Source organism: Anolis carolinensis, chromosome 2 (assembly GCF_035594765.1).
Source record: "Anolis carolinensis isolate JA03-04 chromosome 2, rAnoCar3.1.pri, whole genome shotgun sequence".
NCBI classification, from domain to species: domain Eukaryota; kingdom Metazoa; phylum Chordata; class Lepidosauria; order Squamata; family Dactyloidae; genus Anolis; species Anolis carolinensis.
This window is the reverse complement of record NC_085842.1, coordinates 70,381,685-70,402,523: the sequence shown is the minus strand read 5'-3', so window position 1 is coordinate 70,402,523 and position 20,839 is coordinate 70,381,685. Positions and strand designations below refer to the sequence as shown.

Here is a 20,839-nt window from a genome sequence, read left to right as displayed (position 1 = left end):
AGTTTATTATCCATGTAAATCAAAGGAGGGCAAGACCCACATCAAATTTACCATTTGGCCTTTGAAAACAAAGCAGGAAGGCTTCTCCAGCAATTGGCTTTGAAGAAGAAAGACTCATTGTTCTTAAGTGTAATGCAGAACAAAAAGCACAATACTATTTTTTTCTACTGTAATACAGTCTTATAAAATTATACCCCTTTCCTTCCATAACTCAGAACAATAAGGAAAAACAAAGCACAGTTATAAATTCAAAGTAAAGGGGGTGGGAGAGGACACAGAAAACTATACTAGAGAGCAGGAAAGAGAGAGGAAGCAGTCAACTTGAAAAATTGTATTATGAAAAAGCATTGCTTTTGTGCCTCAGAGTGGGGCTTGCATTCACAGGCAGAATTCAAAGGGAACTCCATATAACAGTTATTTTAGCCATCACAGGCACAATGGCAGCCTCATGAAAACCTCATGAAAAAAACGTGACAGGATTTTTTTTTATTCCCAGTAACCAGGTTCCTCTTTCATCTCCTAGGTAAGGACTTAGTTATAAGCCTTCCAAATATTTCCAGATTTCTAGGTTGCTGTCTTTAAAGATACAATGGTGTATACATTTTTCTGCAACTGTCTAGAAAATGACATGGTAAGAACAATACATTTGATGAATTACACCTGGATTATCATGGCATTTCACAATGGTTGCCTTCGGCAGGCAAAGTTATCTTAAAACCATGGGAAAGGTTCCAGCCTTCTGATTGCTACTGACAAGAAAACGTTCGTTAAACAGACAAACAATTAGCGCTGTGCAATCGGCAATCTCCACGAAACAAAATGGAAAGGCTTCCCTCGCTCTTTTCAGCAGGGCTATAATGGGAGGGAAAACATCACCCAAACACTGGACTGCCTCCATGTCTTCGAGAGAATAGACCTTTTCAATGTTTACTGAAGTGCAAAGCGCATATCTGACAAACAAAAGCTAACATTATGTACAGTACCACAAAGCTATGACAAAGCTAAGGCAGCACGGCTCCGCTAAGCAAGCCTGGAAGCCCAAAGCAAAAAAAGCGGAGAGGAGAAAGAGGGAGGAGGAAACAGGAGATGCCAGAGGCTGCCTGCATATAAAGGAACCTTCTGCAAAAGGAAGCAACAGAAAAGGAATGAGGAAAAAGCAGGCATTATTTTATGAAGTGCACTTAAAAAATCCAATTCAAAACTTAATGGTATCACATGTTTCAGTGTGGGGAGTGGAGGGAAAGAAGTATGACCAAGGTTGTGTGAAAAAAAAGTAACAGAGGTGCATTCATGGGCAAAATAAGGACACTGGATTGCAAGGTCAATAAATGTTCTCCCAAATTGCAGAAGCTAAGGCCCTCATATAGCCTGGCCAGAGACATGGCCCAAGAAAGGATGGGGGAATTCAAAGCCACAAACTCCAGCTGCCGCCAGCACACTGACGCAAAAGAAAAACATTCATGCCTCACTGTCTTCCCTGGAAAGTAACACAATAAGAGAGTCAGAAGGAACATCAGATCAATTTTTATGTTAACTCACAAGCCATCTGAAGTAGAAAAAGAAGCAACATCACTAATGCATGCAAACCCATAATTGTATACATACATCATTTCGTGAAACAGTAATTCACTTTTACTAGCAAACGAAGTTAAACCAACTCCTTATTGTAATAACAAAGTGTATGGGAACACAACATATCTCATAAAAAGCTTTCATTTATATTTTTTTAAAAAAACATTTCCAATAATTTTGTCATGTCTCCTTGCATTCGCATGACACACCTACACACTGCAAGCCAACACAGAAATGTGTTGCACACACATTTTGACAAATTCTGATGCACACTATTAAGAGACTAGTAAGCAACTGCCTGCTCACTTATTCTTAAAACTAACTGTAATAAAGAAAGGTAAGGAAGACATTTAAAAACTAATAATAGTTTATTTGTATCTGGAAAACACCCCAAATATGTGCTTGCCCAGAATATAACATCTTTAGAGAAATATGGTAGTATAGGTAAAGGTAAAGGTTTCCCCTGATGTTAAGTCCAGTCATGTCTGACTCTGGAGGTTGGTACTCATCTCCATTTCTAAGCCAAAGAGCCGGCGTTGTCTGTAGGCACCTCCAAGGTCATGTGGCCGGTATGACTGCATGGAGCACCGTTACCTTCCCGCCGGAGCGGTAACTATTGATCTATTCACATTGGCATGTTTTCGAACTGCTAGCTTGGCAGAAGCTGGAGCAACAGCGGGTTCTCACTCCGCTCCCGGGATTTGAACCTGGGACCTTTCGGTCTGCAAGTTCAGAAGCTCAGGGCTTTAACACACTTTGCCACCGGGGCTCCTTATGGTAGTATATGTCCCAGTAATATAAGAGGCTTAAATTGCTGAGCACTTGAGACACCTGGATTACAGACCTTCTTTGCAAAAGACATTAAATTGATGAATTAAGTTATTAATTTATAATTATTTTTAAAAGTAATTATAATATATTTTATTGACCAGCATGTATATGAATGGACAGGGCTATTGTCTCTTTTTTGAGCGTATTTGAACATATTGTGCCATGCTATTGTTAAGGAGGACCCGACCTGTGGTGCTCATACTGTGGCGTTGGTTAAGAGGGCCCAGCGGAGATTGCATTATCTGAGACTTTTAAGGAACCAACAACTGAATGAAAAACTGCTGTTGTCTTTCTATCGCTGTGCTATAGAGAGTGTTCTAACCTATTGCATCTGTGTATGGTTTGCTAATTGCACAGTGGCAGATAGGGAGGCGCTCCAGAGGGTTACCACTACTGCTCAATGAATAATTGGTTGCCCTCTCCCCTCTTTGGAAGAACTTAATTTTTGCTACCTTAAGAAAGCTCAAAGTATTCTTAAGGATCTATCTCAACCTGGATATTCTTTTTTTTTAATTGTTACCATCTGGCAGACAGTATAGGGTGATTAAAAACAAGGACAAATAGGCTGACAGATATCTTTTATCCTAAAGCTGTGACTATATTGAACTCTATGGTTTCACACTGATGTGGCATTAGGGGTTGGGCAATAATGATCAGAATGTGGAAAAATGGATGTTTTGTTTTGTATTTCTACATATCGTATTTACATGATTCTGATGCACATCTTTTTTGACTAAATGGCCCTACCAAAATTGGGGTATGCATTAGATTTGTATAATACAGTAACAGGCCTCCCTGCTTGCCACAATCCACGGCTTCCTTGATTTGCTGGGGCCGCCACGTTGCCAGGACCAGCTCCCTCATCAACCGCCCACTGCAGGCCCCAAAAACCAAGAAGGAAGAGGCAAAGGCGGCCACAGCCATGGCAGATGAGCGACTTCCTTGACTTCTAAGTCCTGCAGAAAGCGATAAGAGTGGCTGGTAAAGGCACCTGGGGCCTGCGACCTGCAACAAACAGTCAGTGAAGGTGCCTGTGGCCTAGGCAAGCAGCTGGCATCTTCCACCTTGGCTGCCACCTCACCAGGGCTGGCTCCCTCGCTAGCCACTCACTCCAAAATGAGGAGGAGGAGATGAAGGCAGCCTCCTGCGCCCTAGTTCAATGGGGCCTCCCCCTCAGTGGAGCCAGCATTGGCTCTCCCACCATAGAGTTCTTTCTCTCTCTCATTCTTCCTTCTCTCTGCCTTTTCTTTCTCCCCTTCCTTCTTGTACCTTCTTTCCATTCTTTTTCTGCTGCGCATTACATTTACCAGCAAAATCCTTTTCTTTGCTTTTTTTCTTTTTGGTTTCAAGGTCTTGAAAATTGAGTTCTGCACTAGGTTCAACGACACACTAGATTCGAGTACATAAGCTTCACTTAAAATATTTTCACAAAAGCTCATTTTATTGTTTCATTTCATTACCATTATCGCATAAGTTATCAATAAACTGTACCAAGGAATAAAGAAACCAAAATCATGGATCTTCATATTGCATGTACTGCAGGAATAGATTTTTTTTTCCATGTCAGGAGCGACTTGAGAAACTGAAAGTCGCTTCTGGTGTAAGAGAATTGGCTGTCTGCAAGGACGTTGCCCAGAGGATGCCGGAATATTTTGATGATTTTACCATCCTTGTGGGAGGCTTCTCTCAGGTCCCCACATAGAGCTGGAGCTGATAGAGGGAGCTCATCCGTGCTCTCCCCAGGTTGGATTTGAACCTGGCAGCCTTCAGGTCAGCAACCCAACCTTCAAGTCACGAGGCTTTAACCCACTACGCCATTGGGGGCTCCTTGCAGGAATAGATAAAGTGTAGCCTTTGGACCCTCCAGGGCCATCCTGCCAAAACTTTGTCAGGGTCTTCAACATTTTGCTTCCAAATGGGCGGGAGCATCCTTGAATCCTCCAAAGAGTTATATGGACTATCTTGCTGCATTTTGGACTGTTGGGGGGAACTACACTCTTTCAGGCCCAAGCAGCTGCTTCATTGTTGTAGAGGAAATTGCCCTTTCCAAGCTTTACAGGATAAAGAAGGTTACCAGACCCTTCCTCTCCTTGGAGGCTCTGTAAACCCCCTGAGCCATTTGGGGGAATCAAAACAGATTGCAGACCCTCAAAATTGGGGGGTGCGGCAGCCAGGAGGCAAAATGGCCATTTACAATTTTCCAGGATCCCATGGATTGGGAGGATTTGTGGTCACCAACCCCTGCCATTATTCTCTGTTTATGAATCAGGACTTGAAGAATCAATCCCTCCCCCTCTCAAATGGAACAAGAGTTAGCAGCCACAGGCAACTGTACTGTAAAATTTGTTACGCTTCTTGGAGATAAAGGAGAATAGGAGCTTGAGGCCAGACTAAATGGAGGTTGAAGAAGAAAAACATGGAAAATTGCTATTACAACCTACACATAAAGAATACCAAAAATGACTGAGGGGCAATAAGAATGCCTAGATCAGACTTACATCATTTTGCAACATGATCAAGGGAAAACCTTTATCTTTACTAATTTAGTTTTACTAGCAACACGGACGTTAAACCAACCTCTTATAAGAGATACTGACTCCTATATAAATTGTAATAAGGAAATGTATGGGGCACAACAGATCTCATAAAAACCTTTCATTTATATTTTTTAAAATATGATTTCTGACTGATTTCACATAGACTCAGAAGTTTCTTGTTACATTTATGCAACACACTAATATGTAACGACACACAGTTTAGAAAGCTCTGGCCTAGAATCATAGAATTGGAAGCAGCTATAAATGCCATCCAGTCCAGCTTACTGCCATGCAGGAATACGCAAGCAAAGCATTCTCAACAGACAGTTATCCAGCCTCTGCTTAAAAACCTCCAAAAAGGAAATACTCCAAATCCTTAATATATTCAAATACATGCTGGTCATGTAGGAAAAGACAACACAAACACTAGAAGTCCAACTGGAAAGGCCATTTCCTAACAAAATAAAGTGGGGAAATCATCAACATAAAATGGCTATTTACATTTCCTGAAGACAATTTATATACTGAAATAACCCCCGTACCCAAAGGAGCACTACCTGCTTCACTTACCTATATCTGACAACGTATGTCATCTCTAAGAAATGTCTAGGCCCTCCAAGGCAACTTTTAAATAACTTCCACCAGAAGTTGTTCAATCCAATAGTGTTTGCTGTTTTCCATGGTTTCTTCTTTTCACTGTAAGTTCAGCAACTTATTCCCCATGGATGGATGGGTGATACTGTGTGATCATTACATTGCTCAGTTAAAGAGCCTTTCTGTACCTTATTTTTATCCTTACAACTCTTTATACTGTATCTGGGCTATTTGTTTTTTTATGGTATTATATGAATAAATGACAGTTATAACAACCAATCCTACCTGGCTTCAGGTAGGATTTGGCTAAGATTTGGCTAAGATTTTAAACTGAGTGTGGGCTTGGCTCCTGTGGTCAAAGTCTAACTGTTGTGTGACTGTTGTGTTGAAAGAGAGCCAGGTACTTAAGTTGATTGACAGCAGGCATTGTCCCCTGTTAACTGAGTTTCTGGGAAAGCTTTATTTGCCAGTGTGAGTTTCTGCCAGAGCCTGATCCCAGAAGGGCAGTTGGTTCTCGCAGAAGCAGAGGCAGCAGGAGGACATTTTTGCTCCCTGGCTTCAGGTAGGATTTGGCTAAGATTTGGCTAAGATTTTAAACTGAGTGTGGGCTTGGCTCCTGTGGTCAAAGTCTAACTGTTGTGTGACTGTTGTGTTGAAAGAGAGCCAGGTACTTAAGTTGATTGACAGCAGGCATTGTCCCCTGTTAATTGAGTTTCTGGGAAAGCCTTATTTGCCAGTGTGAGTTTCTGCCAGAGCCTGATCCCAGAAGGGCAGTTGGTTCTCGCAGAAGCAGAGGCAGCAGGAGGACATTTTTGCTCCCTGGCTTCAGGTAGGATTTGGCTAAGATTTGGCTAAGATTTTAAACTGAGTGTGGGCTTGGCTCCTGTGGTCAAAGTCTAAAAAGGCACCTTTACTAACTATCCTTTGCAGTACATACAGGAAACAAAGCAACATAAACAAATACACAAAGAGGTGGTTTGTTGCAGTTTGCACATAAAGTGCGTTCATATTACTTAACTGTACAAAGATCCCACTTGGCCACCACGCTCACCAAGAGATGCAACAAAAGCAAAACATTCCCATCACATGCACCAGCTGTGGCATGTTCCGCTTTTTCACACAAAAACTAGACAACTACATCTGCTCCAAATGCAAACAGATGATTCTGATGGAGCAGAGGATCCAACAGCTCGAGCACCGTATTAAGACCCTTAAGGACATTCAGGCACTCGAGCTCTTCTTGGACACTGCACAACACGCTGCTGTAGATCAGCAGCCTGCATCACACCAACACCACCAAGACCATGATCAGGAACCTTATGGGGAGATCAACTCAAGGGTAGACAACCCTCAGGCTTGGAAGGAGGTCACCCATAGAAGGAGACGCAGGACCAGGCAGCCTCCGCAGAACTCCTCTGCTCAGCTGCATTTACACAACAGATTTGAAATTCTTACATCATTAACATACAATCAGGAAACACATCTTGTGGAGGACCACAGTTTCTTAGATACCACTCAGTGGACCACCCTGGATCAATGCGCAGGGGATAGTCCTGACGGGGACAGTGCATCACCACAGTCACACTTATGTAATCATGCAAATGCTCCATCCCCAATCATAGACCAGGAGCAACAGGAACATCCTTGGGAGAGTAATGGGCTCTCGGATGTATCTCAATGGATTGTCATTGATGAATGCACTGGGGATGTTGAGGAGGAGGACAACACTTTACACCTACATGATTCACTTCAACAGGAACACTCTTCAGGGGACATACACACTGTCTTGCACAAAAGGGACCCTGTCAATCCTCAAAGGAAACAGGTCTTGGTAGTAGGTGACTCCCTCCTTAGAGGAACGGAAGCCATCATTTCCAGACCGGATGGGATGGCTCGAGAAACATGCTGCCTCCCGGGGGCAAAAATACACCATATCACTCAGAGGCTCAGCAGGCTCCTAAAGCCCCATCACCCTCCCCACCTTATGTTGATTCATGTAGGTACCAATGACACCGCTAGGCATACTTTTCAAAAGATCACAAATGATTTTCGAGCTCTGGGAACAAAGCTAAAACTGTATAATGTACATGTGTTCTTTTCATCCCTCCTCCCTGTTGTAGGACACAGCTCTACAAGGGCCGGAAAAATAGTACAGGTCAATAACTGGCTCAGAAAATGGTGTCAAGAGGAGCATTTTGGCTTCCTTGACCATGGTCTACTCTTCCAAGAGGATGGACTACTGGCAAGCGATGGGGTGCATCTCACACAAGTAGGAAAACATCTTTTTGCACACAGACTCACAAACCTCATCAGGCGCACTTTAAACTAGATCCACTGAGGGAGGGGAACAACAGCCTGGCGAACACTATATTACCCACGACCACAGGGAACCGCCGAAAGGCTAAACGGAGGGCTGCACAAACACAGCAAGGACCAAGTACAGAGAGCACAATAATCCCAAATAAACAGTTCGAGGGGAGGTCACAGGGGGTTACATGTCTTTACACTAATGCTCAGAGCATGGGAAATAAGCAAGACGAACTCCAACTCCTAGCACAGCACCACACATACGATGTCATAGGCATCACTGAAACCTGGTGGGATGACTCCCATCACTGGAATTTAACCATTGAGGGCTATAACCTCTTTCACAGAAATAGAACAAAGGGGAGAGGAGGGGGAGTAGCTTTATATGTCAAAAACAGTTACGTTGCAGAAGAAATGCAAGACTGTAATCCGGGAAACCAGCTTGAAAGCATCTGGATAAGAATCAAGGGAACCAGAACTCAAAAAGATCTTGTCGTGGGTGTCTACTACAGACCTCCGAGTCAGGATGAAGGACTTGATGAAGCCTTCTGTCAACAGCTGACCAAACAGGCACAAAGAAGAGATATAGTAGTCATGGGCGATTTCAATTATCCCGATATCTGCTGGAAAACAAACTCAGCCAAGAGTACAAAGTCCAACAAATTCCTCACTTGCCTTGCAGATAATTTTATGGTCCAGAAGGTAGAAGAGGCAACAAGGGGATCAGCAACTCTTGATCTAATCTTAACAAATGTGGAAGACCTGATCAATACAGTTGAAGTGTTTGGATCCTTAGGGGCAAGTGACCATGTGCTCCTGCAGTTTGCAATACAAAGGAATGCTGAAACTAAGACAAGTCAAACACGCATTCTGGACTTTAAGAGAGCTGACTTCCAAAAAATGAAGGAATTACTGAGCGGCATTCCATGGACGCCGATATTAAAAAACAAGGGAGTTAAGGATGGATGGGAGTTTTTCAAAAGTGAAATACTCAAGGCGCAAATGCAAACAGTGCCAACAAAGAAGAAAAATAAGACAAGTGCAAAGAAGCCAGAATGGATGTCCAAAGAACTTCTAACTGAGCTAAAGCTCAAAAGTGACATGCACAAGAAGTGGAAAAGGGGAGAAATCACCAAAGAAGAATTCAAACGTATAGCCAACACCTGTAGGGAAAAGGTTCGCAAGGCTAAAGCGCAAAATGAGCTCAGGCTTGCCAGGGACATAAAAAACAACAAAAAAGGCTTTTTTGCTTACGTTGGTAGAAAAAGGAAGAAAAAGGAGGCGATAGGGCCATTGCAAGGAGAAGATGGGGTGATGGCGACAGGGGACAGGGAAAAGGCAGAACTACTTAATGCCTTCTTTGCCTCGGTCTTCTCAGAAAAAAAAGCCATCTTCAACCTCAGCAACACGGAATGGACGAAGGATTGGGGGAAATCCAACCCCAAATAGGGAAACAAGTTGTCCAAGAACACTTGGCCTCTCTAAACGAATTCAAGTCCCCAGGGCCAGATCAGCTACACCCAAGAGTACTGAAGGAACTAGCGGAAGTTATTTCAGAACCACTGGCAATTATCTTCGAGAGTTCTTGGAGAACGGGAGAAGTCCCAGCAGATTGGAGGAGGGCAAATGTGGTCCCTATCTTCAAGAAGGGAAAAAAGAACGACCCAAACAATTACCGTCCGGTCAGCCTCACATCAATACCAGGCAAAATTCTGGAAAAGATCATTAAGGAAGTGGTCTGCGAACACTTAGAAACAAATGCGGTCATTGCTAATAGTCAACACGGATTTACCAAAAACAAGTCATGCCAGACTAATCTGATCTCTTTTTTCGATAGAGTTACGAGTTGGGTCGATACAGGGAATGCTGTGGATGTAGCGTACCTGGATTTCAGTAAGGCCTTCGACAAAGTCCCCCACGACCTTCTGGCAAACAAACTAGTAAAATGTGGGCTAGACAAAACTACGGTTAGGTGGATCTGTAATTGGCTAAGCGAACGAACCCAAAGGGTGCTCACCAATGCGTCGTCTTCATCATGGAAAGAAGTGACAAGTGGAGTGCCGCAGGGCTCCGTCCTGGGCCCGGTTCTGTTCAACATCTTTATTAACGACTTAGACGAAGGATTAGAAGGCACGATCATCAAGTTTGCAGACGACACAAAACTGGGAGGGATAGCTAACACTCCAGAAGACAGGAGCAGAATTCAAAACGATCTTGACAGACTAGAGAGATGGGCCAAAACTAACAAAATGAAGTTCAACAGGGACAAATGCAAGATACTTCACTTCGGCAGAAAAAATGGAAATCAAAGATACAGAATGGGGGACGCCTGGCTTGACAGCAGTGTGTGCGAAAAAGACCTTGGAGTCCTCGTGGACAACAAGTTAAACATGAGCCAACAATGTGATGCGGCTGCTAAAAAAGCCAATGGGATTCTGGCCTGCATCAATAGGGGAATAGCGTCTAGATCCAGGGAAGTTATGCTCCCCCTCTATTCTGCCTTGGTCAGACCACACCTGGAATACTGTGTCCAATTTTGGGCACCACAGTTGAAGGGAGATGTTGACAAGCTGGAAAGCGTCCAGAGGAGGGCGACTAAAATGATTAAGGGTCTGGAGAACAAGCCCTATGAGGAGCGGCTTAAAGAGCTGGGCATGTTTAGCCTGCAGAAGAGAAGGCTGAGAGGAGACATGATAGCCATGTACAAATATGTGAAGGGAAGTCATAGGGAACAGGGAGCAAGCTTGTTTTCTGCTGCCCTGCAGACTAGGACACGGAACAATGGCTTCAAACTACAGGAAAGGAGATTCCACCTGAACATCAGGAAGAACTTTCTCACTGTGAGGGCTGTTCGACAGTGGAACTCTCTCCCCGGGGCCGTGGTGGAGGCTCCTTCCTTGGAGGCTTTTAAGCAGAGGCTGGATGGCCATCTGTCGGGGGTGCTTTGAATGCGATTTCCTGCTTCTTAGCAGGGGGTTGGACTAGATGGCCCATGTGGTCTCTTCCAACTCTACTATTCTATGATTCTATGATTCTATGATTCTATGATTCTATATATTAGCATGCTACCTTGTCCCCAGGAAGCCCAAATTCTACAGAATTCTCATACATCATTCTACATGAGAACCATTAATATATCTAGTTTACAATTATAACAGATTGGAACTATTCTGTCAGCAAAGGGACAAGAGACTGGCACAAATTCTCAGTTCCTTGCTATAATGGATTGCCTGTTGCCATCCTCCAGGTGCCCTTCAAGACAAAGGGTAGAGACCTGCTGGTTGTAATTTGCCAGGGTTACAAGGCAAACAGAATCTCTTATCTCCAGCAGTCCATGTCTCCAGTATCTTCCCTTCTTTGTGGCCACTCTCCCTGTGTTCCTGCTATCACAACCTTCACTGGCACATTTATGCCAGTGTAGTTCACCCACAGGATTCCTGTCATTGTATTTTATACTAACTATGGGATAACATAGTTATCAGCAGCATTAATCACTACCACGCTTTTTAGAACTCAATGACAGACCCAGTTTTTAGACTCGAAATGTGCCAATTGTGTATCTATATGTATAGTTTTATGAATGTTTAATGTATTTGATTTTAATCAATTGAATGAACTGTATTATTTTTATATGTGTGTTTTATTGTAAGCCGCCCTGAGTCCCCTATTGGGTGAGAAGGGCGGGATACAAGTACTGTAATAAATAAATAAATAAAATAACCACTGGAGCATTAATGTCTCTCATGTTATATCAAAAAGAGTCCTGTGACAGAGAATCTACGTGGCACTCCCTTTCATCTGATGACATCAGATGGGAGTCCATAAAAATCCCGTGTATAACACATTACAGAGACTAATCAGGAAATTAATAAAATATGAACTAATCCACAATAACACATACTAGTGCCAATAACAACATCCTGGTCTGCCAGTGCAGCGACTCCTCAGATGGAGATGTCACAACTGTTTAGCTTTTCTCCCACTCTAATGCACTCTTTCCATATTACAAGCAGATTATACCACATTATACTTTTAGCATTTGTTTTATTCAGCCAGCACCTTGACACTGATGTCTCACTGGTTTTAATAGTATCTCCTTCTAGGTTCTACATGGGAATTTTCTATAATCATTCAGATTTAGAAATAAACGTGAACAGCAGTAAAGCAAACTTTTGAAAAGTGAATTTTTCACATTGGCACTGTATTATTTGCACGAACCATACTATCAATACAGGGATCATCACTGTTATGTGGACATGCAGATCATCTGTATCTGTGCCTAATGAAGAATGAATGATTCAGGACACAGAGATATCCTAAACATATGTAAATTTGTGACCACCACACTCTTGAAGTCACTTTCCACCATCCAAAAAGTGTGCAGAAGATTTTAGCCTGCAGGAAAAAAGGAGCAACTTGAATGACTTCTGTTGAAAACATCAATATGGAGATGAAGAAACATCTCTCCTGGTTGAGAAGGATTCAGGAAGGGTCCATTCTGAATTATTTATTTTTTATTTATTTACAATATTTATATTCCGCCCTTCTCACCCATAAAGGGACTCAGGGCGAATCACATTATATACATATAGAGCAAACATTCAATGCCCATATACACACAGAACCGAGACAGAGACAGACACAGCGGCAATTTAACCTTTTCCTGAGGGGATGTTCGATTCTGGCCACAGGGGGAAGCAGCTGCTTCATCATCCACTGTGATGGCACTTCCTCATTCCAACGTCGTAAATTAGTTAAATTTGCCTCCCCACTTTATAAGTGGTACCTTATTTCCTACTTGATAGATGCAACTATCTTTCGGGTTGCTAGGTCAGCAACGAGCAGGGGCTATTTTTTATTTTTTAATTGACGGGTGCTCACCCTGCCATGGGCTGGCCTCGAACTCATGACCTCATGGTCAGAGTGATTTATTGCAGCAAGCTGCTCACCAGCCTGCGCCACAGCCCGGCCCCTTCTAATTACACTTCTATTTCTCTACCTACAGGTTCAGCTTGATTTTGTAATATACAAATGAATTTTCATCACCAGAATTATCATGTCATTTGCTCTTTCTCTTTCAGCACCAACTTTCTAATCAGTTCTGGTAGGATAGAACTATTTTTCCACACCCCTAAAACTTTCATTTACAAAATCACAGGCAGGTGCAATTCATCCATCCTTCATGCATCATGCAATACATCATTGCTTGCGATCTTTGATTATATCATCCTCCACCATCCAAAAATCCCATTTTGTCTGCAAATACCAGCCCTCGTCTCTCTTCCTGACCCACTTGCTTTGATCCCTCTCCAAGAACATCTGTGTGATGTTGCACTTCCTTCAAATGCCTCCTTGGCCTCCCATTCATTATTGGGTCAAATTTTAGGCAGAAAACATCTGATTGGTGTTATCCAATCTTATTAAAATAAACACACACACAGATTCCACTTGATCATTTGTGTACAGCTAAATAATTTTACTGTAAGGTAACACTAGGCAGCAATACTTAACTAAACCTGAACCACGCTTATTTCTGTTAGACCATAAACACGACATAGGAACATGTGGATTATCAAACTAATCAAAATCTTTGGGGCTACCAGGTTTTTTTGCTTGGTTGCTGGGGAATAAGTGGAGTTGCTTTTAACTCTTCTATTTCTTGCCTTGATTGCAGATGCTCTAGCTATTTTTATGGCCCTAATGAGCTTTGGGAAGACACAAAGAAATGCATACAACTAACTATGTTTGGACAAGAGAAACAGCTGGCTGGCTTATTATCAAAATTACATTCGTGTCCAACTTTCATTTGGCAGATCACTTCATCAAGGAACATTTGCACATTTATAAATTAATTTATTTATTACCACTAAATAAAGAGAAGCATACTAGGATCAATTGCACTGCTCTGGAATTAAACTCTCTAGGCCAACGTCAAAGCAATTATGTATTCATGAATTCCTTTCTCTCTCTTTTTGAAAACTCTAATCATGGTAGTATCCCAACCCAGCCTGGGACCTATGGACTATATACACAGAAAATTGAAGTTACATTTAGGGGCTGTAAAAGTAGATTCAAAACAACACAAGGGGGGAAGTTGAGAACTAAAATAAGGCCTTTTTCTTCACTCTTCAAGGCAGCAGGATGGGGCAGTTCATTAATTTTTTTTAAAAAGGATGTGTAATCAAACCATTGAGTCAGTCTGGAATCCAACTCAAGGATGAGAGGGTGGAGGGGGAGAGAGGGAGGGAGAGGGAGAGAGGAAGAGGGAGAGGGAGGGAGCGAGGGAGAGAGCGAGAAGTATCACAGAAATCAGTGCTGAAACTAAACTCTAGTACTTACTGATAGTTACTTGGCTTTGCCTTTCCACTCCGTGGAACAGAGAAACAAAGCCTGACTACAAGTGACAGCTTCCTACAATAACCCACTGTTTTTGACAGGAAGCAGGTATGTGAATGCCTTGTCAAAACAGGCCCCAGCAGAAAATTAAAATAAATCTAAATAGTATACGTGACAAACTGGTATGCTACAGCACCAAACAGAACTAGTTACTGTTATATATTTATGAATCTGTAAGATACTCTCTGCTGTTCCCGCTCAGTACTGAAAGGTCAGTATCAGATCTATCTGAAACATACTTTAGAACCAGTACATTTAGTTCAATACCCTTCTTATTTGTATGAAAACTCCATAAAGAAGTAATAATAATAATAATAATAATAATAATAATAATAATAATAACAACAATAAAACTTTATTTATACCCTGCCACCATCTCCCCAACGGGGACTCGGGGCGGCTTACATGGGGCCATGCCCAAAGCAATACAGTATAAACAGCATATAAAAACAACACATCACAACACAATAAGCGATACAATAAATAAAAATATCCAATTACAGTACAAATCAAGGGGACAATGAGAACAAGGGCGGTCCACATGAACATTAAGTTAAAACTCGGGGTGAGGGAAACATAAAACAAAACCATAGCGAACAGGGTTATAAGGAAGTGGTATAGTCCAGAGGATAGATATTGGAGGGAGCAATGGAGAAGAAATATAAAATAGTTGAAATAGTTATTCTCCAAAAGCCCCATGGAAGAGCCATGTTTTCAAATCTTTTTTGAAGGCTACTAATGTGGGGGCTTGCCTAATCTCAATGGGCAGTGTGTTCCACAATTGGGGGGCCACAGCAGAAAAGGCCCTCTCCTTTGTTCCCACAAGGCGAGTCTGGGATATCGGCAGTGGCGATAGGAGAGCTTCCCCTGATGATCGAAGGGATCGGATAGGCTTATGATAGGAGATACGGTCACGAAGGTAGGTGGGTCCCAAACCGTTTAGGGCTTTATAAGTGATGGTATACACCTTGAATTGGGACCGGAAAATAAACAGCAGCCAATAGAGCTCCTTAAACAAGGGAGTAGATCTCCCCCTGTAACTCGCTCCCGTTATTAATCTGGCAGCCGAACGCTGGACCAATTGTAGTTTCCGGGCCGTCTTCAAGGGAAGCCCCACGTAGAGCGCATTACAGTAGTCCAGTCTAGAGGTAACTAAGGCATGCACCACCGTGGTCATGTCAGACTTTACGAGGTATGGTCGCAGTTGGCGCACAAGTTTGAGTTGTGCGAAGGCCCTCCCGGCCACCGCCGACACCTGCGCCTCAAGCGTCAACGCTGAGTCCAGGAGGACCCCCAAACTGCGGACCTGTGATTTCAGAGGGAGTGCAACCCCGTCCAGCACAGGTTGCCACCCAATACCCCGATCCGACGAGAGACTGACCAGGAGGGCCTCTGTCTTGTCAGGATTAATCCTCAGCTTGTTCCTCCTCATCCAGTCCGCCACAGCGGCCAAGCACTGGTTCAGCATCCGAGGGGCTTCCTTGGAATCAGGTGGAAACGAGTAGTGGATTTGCGTGTCATCTGCGTAGAGATGGCAACACCCTCCAAAACTCCGGATGACCTCTCCCAGCGGTTTCATGTAGATGTTAAATAGCATGGGGGATAAGATAGACCCTTGCGGGACCCCATAGGTCAATGGCCAGGGGTCCGAGCAGGTATCCTCCAGCTTCACCATCTGGGAACGACCCTCCAGGAAGGACCGGAGCCACAGCAAGACCGTGCCACCGAGCCCCATCCCGGAGAGCCTCCCCAGAAGGATACCATGGTCGATGGTATCGAAAGCCACTGAGATGTCCAAGAGAACCAGCAGGGTCACACTCCCCCTGCCCAGCTCCCTGCGGAGGTCATCCACCAAGGCGACCAAAGCCATCTCGGTGCTGTGCCCAGGCCTGAAGCCAGACTGTGAGCGGTCCAGAAAATCAGTGTCATCGAGGAACTCCTGGAGCTGCGTGGCAACCACCCGCTCCAGAACCTTGCCCAAAAACGGGAGGTTGGAAATTGGTCTGTAGTTGTTACATACAGATGGGTCTAACAAGGTCTTTTTTAGTAGTGGTCTTACCATTGCCTGCTTAAAGCAGGATGGAACTGACCCCTGACCCAGGGAGGCATTTATTATAGCCACAAAAGTAAGAATAGTATTGTCCCTGGAACAGCTCCACTTCAAAAGGAAGGAGTTTTTAATGTGGATAGTCCCCAAAAGGCTAATGTATTAAAATACTCCAAAAGTCTCTGCACAAAAATTCTTATGCTTTGCATCATAACTCCCACTGCCCTACCCACCCACACAAATTATGCAGAAAAAAAAAATCATTCAGAATCCACATCTAAAGGGAACATTCACAATACTAGGAACATTGCCAAAACACAATAAAAAATTCTCCAAACAAATAAGTACTTCCCAGCTGCAATATTCCAAATCATTTATATAATTGCATACTCCAGCAACAACCCATATATTTTAAAGTGACTTTTTCCAGTTGTGCTTGGTGGGGACAGATGCTTTTAAAATGATTGGGTTTCATGTTGTGTTCAAAGAGATTTCTTAATGTAGTTCACATCAAGGTCACATTAAATTAGCTATGCCTCTCCACTCAGGGTTTAATTGCCTTCATGCACCACAGATGTGAGCATGGGGGGATCAGTACACACATGTGCATGCACACACACATATGCCCAAGCAGCTGATATAATAGACTTCAGTTCAGGCAATCAGTGAGAGCTATTTATGCCATTTCTTGACTCACATTCTGCTGTGAATGAGGGCTTTTAACCAACTGTCAAATGCAGTTCTCCTCTCCTTGAGTATTCATCGCCCTAAATATTATAATCTCTCAAAAGAGCTAAATGAACCAGTTGAAATCTAGGATTAAATTCCAGCACTGAGCCACACACACAAAATTAGTTTCTTTCCATTTGCACTCTTGCAGATTTAATGAGGTGAACCCACTACCCTGTACAATTGCTAACATTGCTGAAACAGAAATAAAAGTATGCTACACAGATAGGGAACATTAAAACCTGACCCACTGTTTCTCAGTACTCTAACTATGCACCATAGCATGTTTGTTTACTAGGAACATGCTATGGCTATTTAGATTTAAATGTAATCTTAATTGTATTTTATTGTATTTCACTTTAACACTCAAAGTTCAAGTATTTATTTTTTATAATATTTATATTACTATGCATATGCATTTGCCTTGCTTTTAAATTCTATTGTGTCATGCCATTGTTGGCTGTTTTGAGTCCTTACAGGGAGAAATGCGGGATAAAAATAAAGTAAATAATAATAAATAAATAAATAACAGCCCTGAGGTTGGCACATAACTACTCCAACTTGGATGACTCAGGGGGTTGCCCAGTTAAATATTCTGGCACAGAAACCATAAAAAAGTGTTGTTTTTGACCTTTAAAGCCCTATGGTTTTGGGTCCAGGTTACCTACAGGATTGCCACCCCGCACACTTAGGTTCTCCTGGGAGGTGGCTACTCCAACCAGCCAGAACCTGACTGGCGACTGTTATCTAGATGGCCTTTTCATAAGCTGTCTCAAGAAGACTGCGGAATGAACTGCTGGAAGGGCTCCAATAGCTACTAAACCAGGTGTCGGAATTTCAGAAGCAAGTGAAGATCCATCTATTCTAGCAGGCCTACCCAGTCAATTTTAAGTTGTGAGTTTTAACTTGCAGAAGTTTAATCTGTATTTTATCTGTGTATATTTGTTATATGATTTTTGATAGCCTTTTGTTTTATCTTGCTTTTTAACTATGTTGTACCCTGCCTTGACCCATAAGGAAATGTGGTAATAAATAAATATTATTATAATTTCACATGATGTTGGACAATATTTGTTCACACAAACCCTTCTTGGAGCACAGTAATGAAACATGGAAGCATTTGAATAACCATTGTTTCATTTTTGTTTTCCTTTTGTTCAACTGCAATCTAAGGTTTAAGATCCTAGGTTCTGGATCCAGTAAGCCAAGCTTTCTGGTCCAATGAAAGGCAAAATTAGAATTATTTGGAGATTCTCAGGTTTAATTAAAGTGCACCATAAGCAAAAGAAAAAAAGGACAGAAGGTATGCACACAACATTATTTCATGTCTTGGCTCAAGGGTGAGCAAAGTATAGTCCACAGACCCCATTTTGCATCCCCCAAGCGCCACAGAGCTACTCTAAAAAAGTAAAATCAGTGGTGATTTGAACCAAACCTGATGGAAACGACTCATCACTGGAGAATCTTTGCTCATCCCTGACCCTCCCAAGCCCTTTCCCCAAATTATCCTAAAATAAGACAAAACCAAGTGAGATGATGTTGCTTCTTATTACATCAGGCACACAGTTGATATCCTCCAGGAGGATGTATCCTCAATTTGCCTGCTGAAATATGGCAAACCCATGAATTTCATAGGGTTTTCTTATGCAAAGAACACTAAGAGGTGGCTTTGCCAGTTCCTTCTTCTGAAACATAGCCTAAAGCATCTGGAATTCATCAGCAGCTACTAATTCAAGTACTAACTAGCTGACCACATTTAGTTTCCAATATCAGGTGGGATCTGATGCCTTTAGAGCAGGCATGGGCACACTTTGGCCCTCCAAGTGTTTTGGACTCATAATTTTTGGACTCACAATTCCAAACAGCCGGTAAGATGGCTGTTATTGCTGGGAGCTGAAGTCCAAAACACCTGGAGGGTCAAAGTTTGCCCATGGCTGGTTTAGAGTATTCATGTTCTTTTTATATCATTGTAAATTCTTAGAGGAATTTTTGAATTGTCATGTTTTAACACCATGCTATTATCTTTGTTCATAATTTAGAAACAACTGCAGTGATTTTGACAAATGGAAGGAGTATTTAAAATGTTAACACCCTTCACGAGGACTGCAGCTTTAACAAATAATCCAGTCGAAAGTATAATAATCTGCATTTCATACAGATCTCTTCAACATAGTTGGGGGTGGGTTGCTCTCAACCTTTCCTTCAGTGTAAGATTTATTTAAACCAGCTGTGTGTATGAACCAGAAGTTCCTATTTCCTGTCCAAAATCTGCTGCTGAAGTATATGAAATGTGGGAGGAGGAGAAAAGCAGACAGAGTAAAAACAACTACTGTGTTGAAGACCAACTAGGCCTAATTCTGAAAAACTGCATTTTCTTAAAAACAGCCAAAGCATGGAGATTTATTCACCTCATCTACTGAATACAGAAATGGTGTTTCAGCATACAGCTGGGTAAGACTGGAATGTTTGCCAAAATCTAAGATAAATGGACCCTGCCTTCCAAGTCATTAGATTTCAGAGTTTGTGCTCCCATTAAGTCTCTAATTTTGTGAGTAATTGGGGCACAATGCCTTTTCCATTCTTTCAAAACAAGCTTTAAAAACAAAGCTTTAAAAACAAGGACAGCTCAGATTCTGTGGGAGGTGAGAGGCAGCACTGCCAACACTGAAGTTCCCATCTACACCAAAGGTTTAGCCAGAGTTCAGACTCAGCTCTGAAACAAAAATTCCACAATTACTTATATGAACAAATTGTAATGCAATCTCAGACCTTGTACTTTTTTTGGATTAATAAATAAAATAAAACCCAATAGAAGTTTTTAAAAATTTGTTATATTTTCTGAAGTACTCCAGCTGTGTAAGTCAAAGCTTTATTCTGGATCATGAAGCAAAAATATGTGGGCTGTGCTGTTAGCTGTAATAATTATTGCTAAAAATATTGACTACTATAAACAGTTATTACAACTCCAGTTAATTTGTGGGTTTGTTTTGCAGATTTTACTAATATGTTCTCTCTAGGAATCTATAGGTCCTACAGCATGGCTCTGTGAACAACTTCTGCCATAGAGTTGCACTGAAGGACCTTGAGATTTCTACAGAGAATACTTTTTCAGGCATTTATAAATTAAAGTACTCTAACATATCTACAGAGTCTATTACCAGTATACAGATGTTGAATTTTAGATACATTTAAGCAAGGGTTATTCATTCTAGGGAAAGGGATAAAATCAAATGAATAAATTAATGTGTTCAAAACTAACAGCTAATATAACCAGATAATGTAAAAATGAACAAACAAACCAGTACTTTAATGTTTACAATACAAAACAAGAATATGTTGGCCAGTAAGGCAACTTTTAAAATTGTACTGCAAACCTCTGTACGTGTCTGTATTATTTAGTGGCACAGAAGATCACAATTTATTTATCTTGGAAACTACAATCCATTCAGATCTAAGTTCCCTATTATTCATCAGAGATCTTTATAATATTGGCAGAAGTTGGTGTGGTTAAACGTTATGATTACAAAGCTTGTCATGCTATTGCAACAAAAAAATCAACAAGAGTTCTTAGCAAACATTGTGAAATAAACATTTTGAAGGTATTGACTTCTCAAAAGTTAGACAAAGGAGCAGAAATATTCTATGAACTGTTTCACCCAAAATGTATTTCAGGACCCTGTTTAATTATAACACCTGCAGAACCTGTCTGGAGATGGTGACACTGTCAACTTGGTTCTCATGCTTCCCATGCCTTGGGCACATCACCAGATTTTTGTCTCGCATAATTCATGAAGAGATGTGAAGACAGAATGAAATATGTGAAAGG

At 41.9% G+C, this 20,839-nt stretch overlaps 2 protein-coding genes across 4 annotated transcripts in view; one reads left to right on the top strand and one right to left on the bottom strand.

Annotated features, from left to right (window-relative positions):
* Positions 1–8,978, top strand: part of LOC134296055 (uncharacterized) — a 435,533-nt gene extending 426,555 nt beyond the window's left edge. The window contains exon 2 of the mRNA XM_062969939.1: positions 6,202–8,978. Within this exon, the coding sequence (XP_062826009.1) occupies positions 6,592–7,863 (1,272 nt within the window). The 5' untranslated portion in view covers positions 6,202–6,591 and the 3' untranslated portion in view covers positions 7,864–8,978. The remainder of the gene's footprint in view (positions 1–6,201) is intronic.
* bicd2 (BICD cargo adaptor 2) overlaps positions 1–20,839 on the bottom strand; it is a 130,841-nt gene that overhangs the window by 91,711 nt on the left and 18,291 nt on the right. The gene's annotated exons all lie outside the window — the stretch shown is intronic.